Source organism: Jaculus jaculus, chromosome 9 (genome assembly GCF_020740685.1).
Source record: "Jaculus jaculus isolate mJacJac1 chromosome 9, mJacJac1.mat.Y.cur, whole genome shotgun sequence".
Classification (NCBI taxonomy): domain Eukaryota; kingdom Metazoa; phylum Chordata; class Mammalia; order Rodentia; family Dipodidae; genus Jaculus; species Jaculus jaculus.
In genome coordinates this window covers 44,032,158-44,042,508 of record NC_059110.1, presented here as the reverse complement: position 1 = coordinate 44,042,508, position 10,351 = coordinate 44,032,158, and the positions used below count along the sequence as shown (strand labels likewise).

The following is a 10,351-nucleotide window of genomic DNA, read 5'->3' as shown; positions in this document are numbered from 1 at the left end:
GTTTAACATCAACAAGAGTCTACTGAAAAGTTTGTCTGAGGACAGAACAGATTGAACTATACACAACTCCCTGATGGGGAAAGCCTGAGATAAAATGTAACTTCTTATATCTAAACAGTTAGAAAAAAAAAGTGTGCTTTGTTTATTCCCCCCAACTATAGTGCTTGGGTTTCAGTCTAAATAGCACGACAAACTTTACTGTGCTGTCTCTCTGGGAGGGGCCAAACGAACCGGTTTTCACTGGCTTTTAAGCCCCAATTTGGCTGATCTACCCATAAAAAGACAGAACAAAGGACAGGACTATGGCACCCTCAAGTGCTCAAGTGGCTCTTTGGGGCTGACTGGTTATTTGCAGCAACCTGACTCCCAGGAGGACTTCCTGCTCTAGTCTGCAAATGTGCATGTGATAGGCCCAGGACCAAGGCTCAGCCCTTGCCCGAGGGCGCCACCACCGCTCACATCTTCACGCCTGTAGTGATTTTGATGCAGCCGCTGTTGTGACCCCTTACCTCTAAGCAGGCTCATCCTAGCCATGCGCGCATTCTATTTACAGAGGCTGCTATGAGGACAGATTTACCAGAGATGACGGATGTGGAGTCCGTGGGCCGCAGCTTCGCATCTTCAGCTAGGGCAGGCCGCCGCAACGCCTTACCCGACATCCAGAGCGCCGCTGCGGTGGCCGGGACCTCGGATTTGCCGCTCAAGCTGGAGGCGCTGTCGGTGAAGGAAGGTAACACGCCTAATCCTCTTTCCTGCAGCTCCTGTCTTCCCGGATGAGCTCTTCTTTTTTTTTTACACGTTGACTAACAGCTCTCAGGTTTTAAGGCTGAGTAGATATTTCAGCCTTTCAGGTGTTAGGTGATTTCATCTTTCTGTCTCAGTGCGGATTGAAAGTGACTCTTCTGCCTTTATTTGAAAGTGACTGAGAAACAGAAAGGGGGAAGAAGCAGGAGGAAGAAAGAAAGAGGGAGGAAGAAAAGAGAAACTTGTGAAACCACTGAAGGAAAATCTTTGGTCTTGTGCCCATTGCTGACATACAGCTCACGTAGCTTTCTAGTTGAAAATAAACATAGAGGTACTTTCAGTAATGTATGCAAAATATCTTTTAATTTAGAAACACTAGTAGAGATTAAAGGTAATCTTAGTTCCATGCTACTATTAGAATACCTGTGCCCCCATCCTCCTTTTAGACTCACAGGCACACTTAGGGTGGTGAGGTAAGAAAGGTGTGATCTCTGTGAAATATCTATATTCTTGTTGGGTTAGGCCCTGGTGTCCCACTGATACCTCATTTCACCCTTCTTCACAGGCTATTGCACTTTAGATATGGGACACTACATGTGAGGGTGAAAAGGAAGAAAAAAAAAATGGGAGAGAATGTAGATGAGAAATAGAAATATGGGCAATGCTTTTAATATTTTAAGTTTATGAAAGTAACACACCCATCAGAATATGATGTAGCTGGTAAAGGTCCATTCTCAACTAGGGAGGGAGAGAAAACCTTACTTATTAGTGTAAAAAGACCAATTAAGTTTCTATAACTTAAGCACACAGACACACACACACATACCCTTAATGTTTACAGACATGACTTAACAAACCAAATGACACAAAGTCCACTGTGAGACAATTTCTTACCCTCTGCACTCCAGCCACTAGAGAGTCCATTATTAGGAATAATATTATTCCTTTCCCTATAATTTTCATTAAATTATTTTGAAATAAAGTCAAAGTCACTAACTGAAAAACTCAAAAATGTTAAAAGTGAATGCAAATGTAAAACTAGATGCTAAAGAGTACGTAAGAGAACATACCTTTCCTTATACAGATGGCATGGGGAAGGCCTTGATAATGAAGCTTCAATAAGGAGTTTTAAGACTACCCTCCTTATTAGTTAAACACAAGGGTTTTATGGAGGATTTTAAAATGAATAGTTTGTGGTTGCCAATAAAACCTGAAATCTGGTTTTCATCTAAGACATTTTGGTTTTAATAAGTTAGCCATTAAAAGTACAAATTCTAAGCTGGGCGTGGTGGCGCACGCCTTTAATCCCAGCACTCGGGAGGCAGAGGTAGGAGGATTGCCAAGAGTTTGAGGCCACCCTGAAAATACATAGTGAATTCCAGGCCAGCCTAAGCTAGAGTGAGACCCTACCTTAGAAAACCAAAAAAAAAAAAAAAAAAAAAAAGTACAAATTCTAGGGCTGTAGAGTTGGCTCAGGGGTTAAGGAACTTGCCTGTAAAGCTTAACAACCTGATTCCCCAGTACTCATGTGAAGCCAGATACACAAAGTGACCCATTCATCTGGAGTTGGTTTGCAGTGACTAGAGGCCCTAGCACATCCATATATTCTCTCTCTCCTTACAAATAAATAAATAAAATATTTTAAAAGTACAATTTCTAAAAACAACTTATAGGCTTCTCACAGGCCTATCCTCTTTTGCTTGTTTATGTTGTTAGTGTTTTGTTTTTTGACCAATATACTTAGGTAGAAGGATATCTTAGGATCTCAAATATCCTTCATCCTGATCATCATGAAATTAAGATATTTCTCTAGTCAATTCTGCCTTAGCCTACTCGTTTGTTTGTTGTTTTTTTTTTTTTTAAAAAAAAAACATTATAGGGAGGAAAATGATTCCTTAATACATGTCAGCAACACATGATAGAGATTGGTATCCCAGCAAACTAGGAAATTCACAAAATACCTTTTCTTCAGTTGAGAAATCAGAGAGGCCCTCCCTGAAGTCTAGATTACAATTGTCCAAGCCAGGCATGGTGGCTGTGGCCTTAATCCAAGCATTTGGGAGGTTGAAGCAGGAAGAGTGCTCTTAGTTCTATGCAACAGAAGCCAAGTGCATGCAGCTCTGTTTCCCTTAAAATAATCTAGCCACAAAAAGATAGCATGAAAGAGCACTTTCTGTAGAAGGAACAGAAAATAAAAGACCTTAGGAGGAGCAGACTGGTGTAGGGTAGAAATCAAGGCTGGCTGCCATGGTTTCTGGGATGAAGTGAAGGGCAAAAGGCCAAGAGAGAACTGCAGAGAGATAAGCAAGCGCTAGTTCTTGTGGGACTTTAGAAACCTGAGTGAAGAAAGACTTTGCATTTTGAGTGGATTTCTAGCAAGGAATTAACATCTCATTTATATTTAAAAGTTTCACTGCTATTTGGAAAATGGATTAAACAGAAGCAGTGATGGAAATAGTTGGATCAGGGAGGTGCAACTCTCATTAAAGAGATCTTTTACGGCCAAATTAAGCTTTTGGACTCATAAGAAAACATCTGGCCTCAGTCCACTTAAAGGTGTGTAGGTCGAGAAACTCTGTAGTCAGGTGGGACTGCATCATGTAATCTCCCAGTTTGGGAGCCTTCTGGCAGTGCGTATGGCTGACCTGGATTAGTCTCTGTGCCTCCCTCACCAAGAGACTGTAAAGAGGTAAGGTCAGTGGGAGAGATGCGTTAGAAGCCCCACGTCTCAAACTGGATAATACTCTCTAAATCCTTGCACACTGTTCCCTACTTTCCTGCACAACATCCTCAGTTATCACTCGTGGCTTTGCAAAGGTTTCATGCCAGGTATTGTTCTTTCATTTGCTTATTTTTACATTTTATTGTTGTTGTACTGGAAATTGAGCTCTGGGCCTCATACAAGTTAGGCAAGTGCTATCTATTAAGCTGCATCCCCAGCCCTCCTACAAGGTATTATAATTCCTATTTAGCTTTCCTTGATACAGAGGTATGTTGACATTAGGGCCATATTTGCCATAATCTTAGAACCAGGCAAGTAGTATATCTTAGCATATTAATAGAGATAGTAAATTATCCCATCAAGTTTGTGCTTAAGGAAAGATTAAAAAAAAAAAAAAAAGGTTTTCTAGCCTTTCCCTAAGGGCAGTAAGAGATGTTAGCTTCAGGTAGGCAGAAAAGATGGACAGAGACAGCTGGAATATATCTTATAGGTAAAATCATTAGGAGTTGCTAATGAATTGGTTAGGTGGAGATGACGAGAAACATACAGAATACCTAGGTGGAGGGTGATGACCTCAATAGAGGAAGGTCAGTAAAAAAGAGAATTTTGACAGTTGGAGGGGTGATATATATTTGATTTGAGATGCCTTTAGATATGTACAGCTGAATACTTGAATATGTAGTTTCCAAGTATATTTCAGACAGTAGAAGATAAAAATGACAAATAGCCTCACTTCTGACAACATGCTAGCAGATTTTCTTTTCTTTTTAAAAATGTTTTATTTTTTTATTAATTTATTTATTTGATAGAGAAAGAGGGAGAGATAACCAAGGAAAGAGAGAGAGAAAGAGAGAGAGAGAATGGGCACACTAGGGCCTCCAGCCACTGTAAACAAACTCCAGACGTGTGAGCCCCCTTGTACTAACATGGGTTCTGGGGAAGCCAACCTGGGTCCTTTGACTTTGTAGACAAATGCCTTAACCTCTAAGCCATCCCTTCAGCCCCAGATTTTCTTTTCAATACATATGGAAAGACTGACTTTAAGAGAGAATCTCAAAAAGTCCACCATTATGTTGTAATAGTGGTTACACTAACTAACCAAGGTATGTGACTTTTCAAGCTCACAAAATCAGGTAATTGCTGTCCACAAGACCACCAACAGTCCAGCTTTTCTCAGAATATGTTTTTCATGGACATTCTCCTGGATGTTGATGCATTACAAGTAAAAGTATGCTGTGGTTACATTAGTTTAGAAATGCTGATGTATACATAATTGTCTTTTTATAACACTCAGTTTAAGCAAGTTTAAGCAAGGGTGACAGTGAGATTCTGCCATGCTCTTGTGCCTATAACTCTACGGATGGGACATGCAGAGCTTCCTTTCACTTTAACTTGACCATCATTTGAGGAAGCATCTTTTAGACTTAATTGCTATTTTGTGAGGTACTCCAAAATCATTGTACTTTACCTCATGATCTCATAAGAAATTGTACCATAAGAGTAAAATGGAATCATAGAAATAGAAAATATTAAAGTAAAAGAGGTTATTTCTGATATATTTTAAGTCTATTTTTAAAAGCATAAATCAATAAATAGTCCCAGTTGTATGGTTCCTAAAAGGTCCATTATTGGATTCTGAGTACAATCTTTAAGGCATATATGTACACATATGAAAAAAATTGATTCAAACATAGGTGTCTAGAAAATCAACCTAGATAAATTAGAAATCAACATGTCTTATTTCTGAAAAAGTTAATAATTGTGCTCATGAGAATGAAAAAAATGAAGGTTCAATAATGTTTATTCACATTTGAAATGACACAAATGAGACCAAAAAAAAGGCTGAAAGAAAAGATTGTTGTGCAAATTGTTATGTTCAATTATATTGAAATCATTTAGCAAATAGAGTAGAAGAATAACATAATAGCAATTTTCGAAAGTGCACAAGTAACATCATGTGGAAAATAGCACTTTTGGTCTGGAGTGCTTGCCTAGTGGTTAAGATGCTTGCCTGTGAAGCCTAAGGACCCAGGTTCAATTCCCCAGTACCCACGTAAGCTGGATGCACAAGGTGGCACAGATATCTGGAGTTTGTTTGCAGTGACTGGAGGCTCTGGCATGTCCATTCTTTTTCTATCTTCCTCTGTCTCTCTCTTAAATAAATATATTAAAAAAAAAAAGTACTTTTAACAACTGCTTTTTTCCTCTCCCCAACATCATAATCTATAGTTATTAAACACTATATTTTATGTAATTTATTACTTCCTTTTATCAATAATTATTATCAGTATATTTTAAGCATTAACATACACATTTTAATGCAAAGAGACTGGTATTAAAGGCGTTTGGCAGCATATTCAGTATGTTACTCAATAATCTAGCCAGATAGGAGGTTGTTCACAGGTGATATTCTTCTAACCCTACTAAGTTTCGATTTAATTTATTAGAGAACTACTTATGAGACCTTCATATCATCATTATCTCACTGAATCCATTGGATAAAATTTGGTGCTAAATTATACTGTTTATGATTTCTATAGTAATTTACTTGCTTGACCCAGCAAACAAGGCCATATTCTCCTGAATAAGACATTGACAGATCTGACAGTTCCTTTAATGTTTTGTGTATAGTTTGCTCAGAGTCAGTGTTCACAAATGCTTAAGTCACTTATGGAATAATTTAATGACTTGTATCTCATAATACTCCTTTCCATCATCTATCATCTGAAGTTCTTCTGATGGACTCTGAGCAAGCACCTACCGTATTACTCATAAGGCAACTGAATGTGACCGCTAGTGCTCAAAAGCCTTCATGATCCCCAAATCTGACAGTTCTAATCAATTTCTCTGCTATTGCTTTAGGAAAAAAAATTCCTTCAAAAAGCATGTTTTTTATCTACAAATTTGCTTTGTTCTGATTTTTCTATAACTCTAGTAAGACATTTACTCTATGTTGCCATTCCACTGTTATTTCAAGATCATACTTGATGTTGTCATTGCTAACATCAGTGTCCACTTCCAGTCCCTCTCTTGCATGTCCTCTTAGCAGATGTGTCTTCCCTGACATACTTTCCTTCCAAAGATTTTGGGTATCTATTGATATGGTTTTCTTTTCCCTTGTGGATGCTTCTCATTGGACATCTCTTTTCTCATCTCCCAGTTACATAATGGATTAGAAGATACCAAACCCCAATCTTTGGACATTCTGTTAATACCCCCTTACTTCTGTGTAAAGATTATCATCCTTTTCAATAAAGTTGCTACATTTTCTCTCTGTACAATGTGCCAGCAAATGATGTAACCAGTCCCACATCCTCTACTCGTAGAGGAGGGAGTACAGAGAGAATTAAGTTTATATCACAGAGGACTTTAGACATTTAGTGGCAGGAAGTTGAGGGAACACCTACCTGGTGGCTTTGATTTTGTCTTTCCTCTGAGGTGGCAGTTATGGTTATCTCCAAGACTAAAGTGGAATAAAAGTGTATAGACTCTAGAGGGAGCACAGTTCAACATAGGAAACCAGTTCAGGGTGGGGCCCATGGAGCCAGGTGATGGATACCTGCTCAAGTTATGATTGTCACTTACCAGCTCTGTGGGTTAGGGAAAGTCCTTTAACAAGTAGAAGGAGATTATGATGACATTTTATAAGACTGACAATAACTGTTGCATAATAAAGAAAGCTGATTAAGAGAAAGCAAATACATATCTAGATTTTGTTTTTGTTTTTGCTTTTTTTTTTTGAGGTAGAGTCTCTCTCTAGCCCAGGCTGACCTAAAATTCACTGCATAGTCTCAGGGTAGCCTTGAACTCATGGCAATCCTCCTAGCTCTGCTGGGATTAAAGGCATGTGCCACCATGCCCGGTGTTCATATCTAGATTTTTGATGGCACATTGGGTCCTGGTCAAGATAAAATTGACTTTGGTAAATTGAAGTGAAACCAATTGTCTGGTTCCAATATGATATAGAATATACTTCACTGTATTTTATATATGAATGGAAAACTATTTTTTTCAGATGTAAAAGAGAACAATGAAGAGACAACACAAGACGAACTGAAAAGCCCCCCAAATGAAGAAAAATGAAGGCTTGCAATTAATCAATAGTGCTAAACGTGTGCACATCAAAAGACTTAGTGTTGTGTTTTCCTGATACATCTGGCCTGGTGGTAACTGTGGTCTTGTGTGTGCATTAGATCGTCTTGCTGTGATGTTCTCCCCTTAGGCTGCAACCATGATGTCCATCATAGGCTACTCAAGTGTAGTGTACTTCAAATTGCACCCAGGGAAAAGATAAAATAATTGATAGTCACTTAAAGACATGTTGTTCATACACCAACAAAGCCACTGTCTTCTTTGGAGATTATTTAGCCAGACATATGTTTAATTTTATTTTTTTAATGGTGATTGGAAAATTTTCTTGATAAGTATAGGCCAAATACTATTAATTTAAAAATTTGCAGTATTTAGAGGAAATTACTTTTTTATGTGAGAATAGGCATATGTCACATGAATAAAATGTATTTATTTTAAATAAAAATTATATCAGGCAAAATACTATTAATTAAATTATTTCAAAATGTGAAGAATTTATAGTAAATTATATTTTTGGTTAGAATAGTCAAAATCACATGAATAAAATGAATTCATTTCAATCAAAATTACACAAAATTGCCCCCCCAAAACTTAAGAGATATCTTGAACTATTGTGAAAGATTAGCATAAACATCCCCGGGTATTTTGTAGGGTACATTTTGCATCTAGTCTGTGCATACTGTGATTTCCCATGTAGACACATAGAATGTAAAATTTGTGACAAACTGCTTATATGAAACATGCCTATTAAATGAATTTCTCTATATTCCTTAACTTAGTGTATGTGTGTGTGTGTGTGTGTGTGTATTGTTCTAATATGGATTTTACATAGTGTTTTACCAGTCATTTTACATGGTCTTTTCTTATTTGGGGGGCTTTTGTGTGTGTAAAGTGTTTATAAAGAAATTTTCTCAGGAATGCAGACCTTAATTTTTGTATTTTTCCTAAAGTAGCTAACAGAACAGTGAGTACTTAAATACTTGGTTAATACTACAGGTAGAAGGACCAAAATAGATGGTTTTAATATATATTTTAAGTATAGATTTTAAAAGGAACAGAAACAAAACCAAAGCTTTAGTAAATTTTGATTTGTTAAACACTTTAAAAAGATAATATAATTTCCAGTCTTAAAATTTAAATAGTTATTTTCATTTTGGAAATATATGCATGCAATTATATTTTATTTGATTGTTGGCTTGGTCATATCTGTATACATTAGCCAAATAAACAGTAAAGAAATTTCATACTGATCCAAGTCTCCTTCATTTTATCTTCAAGAGTATGAGAGGTAAAACATGGTATTGCATTTTAAAGGTTGAAGGTAATAATCTTTGCATTGGAAATCACCTCCTGCTTGTGATTTTACAGATAACACTGATCATTGTGTCTTATGTATGCCAGAGGGGTAGATTTTGAAGAACCTGATTGTTTTAACTTCTCAAACATTAATTTTTCTTCATAACATAATCAAAAGTTTAAGGTGTAGCACCAAATTAATATTCAATAAAATGTATTATAGGCATTAAAATATTTCTGAAGGTTATTTAATGGCATGAGAGTGAATGACGATGTGAAAAGCAAGAAAAAGATGACAGTGTCCATTGGGGCAGGCTTATAATCTTGCCTCTAGGAGGACTTTGGCAAAGTCTGGAGACAGTTGGGGATGAAGGAAGGGGAGAGATGCTACTCTGGGTGGGCAGAGCTGAGATACTGTCATATGACTAAATGTGTTGCAGTCCACACAGGCCCTTATAGTAGCAACTTCCTCAGTGGTAGCTGTAGAGGTAGCAAGGTTGAGAGACCCTCAAGAAGAATTAAGCTATAAGCATAGATTTGGATTTGGGCTCCCTGTATTTGGTTTTAACTGTTACATGCTAGCTATGTGATCTAGGGCAAGAGATTATGTATTTCCATTTTAGCCCTTGTGGGTGGTATGAATAATAGTATGGACTCATAGGATGGGTGACAGCAGTGAGATCATTCAGGTAAAATACTTGAACAATGCCTGGCAAGTTCATAGATGAATATTAGCTAGCATCACCATCATCACCACACTATTTTTTTGGGAGCTATGAACCAAACCTTGGCCATGTTAACAGAGACTGACATATAGCAAGTTAAGTTTTTACATCCTCACCTAGTACTCAACTACCAGAAACAATGGGATCGTACACCTGGCTAAACACTCCCCCATCCTGCCAGTAGCTGATGAAGAAACAAAGGCATTGCATTTAAACCAGTAACTCTGTGATCTTTGCCCTAACTATGTCCCCTTCCCCCTACAACTCCTTGCCCTGACCATGTCCCCTTCCCCCTACAACCCTATATAAACCTACATGTAAAAATAAACTCTCCCCAGAAAGCCAAGCACCACATGTTCTCTCTCATATGTGGATCCTAGCTACAGATGACTGGGCTTCTGCGTGAGAATGAAGATACTTAGTAGCAGAAGCCAGTAAGGTAAAAAGGAGACATAAAGGGTAGAGAAAGGAAGGGGGGGGATACTTAATAGGTTGATATTGTATATATGTAATTACAATGATTGTAATGGGGAGGTAATATGATGGAGAATGGAATTTCAAATGGGAAAGTGTGGGGGTTGGGAGGGAGGGAATTACCATGGGATATATTTTATAATCATGGAAAATGTTAATAAAATTAAAAAAAAAATAAACTCTCGAGGCCTTGACAAACATCTAGCATGGTCTCCTTCTTGTGTCTGTTTGCCTTTCTTCACCCAGATTAGCTTCTCCTTAAATCCTTATTCAACTCCCTGCTGGAGTTGGCAAATGG

The 10,351-nt window shown here is 37.6% G+C and overlaps 1 protein-coding gene across 1 annotated transcript; it reads left to right on the top strand.

The window, feature by feature from the left end:
• The first annotated feature begins 561 nt into the window (after positions 1-561).
• Positions 562-8,008, top strand: Pkib (cAMP-dependent protein kinase inhibitor beta). The gene is made up of 2 exons (XM_004651232.2): positions 562-730; positions 7,482-8,008. The coding sequence occupies exons 1-2, from the start codon at positions 562-564 to the stop codon at positions 7,547-7,549; spliced, it is 237 nt and encodes a 78-aa protein (XP_004651289.1). The 3' UTR covers positions 7,550-8,008.
• Positions 8,009-10,351: the final 2,343 nt, after the last annotated feature.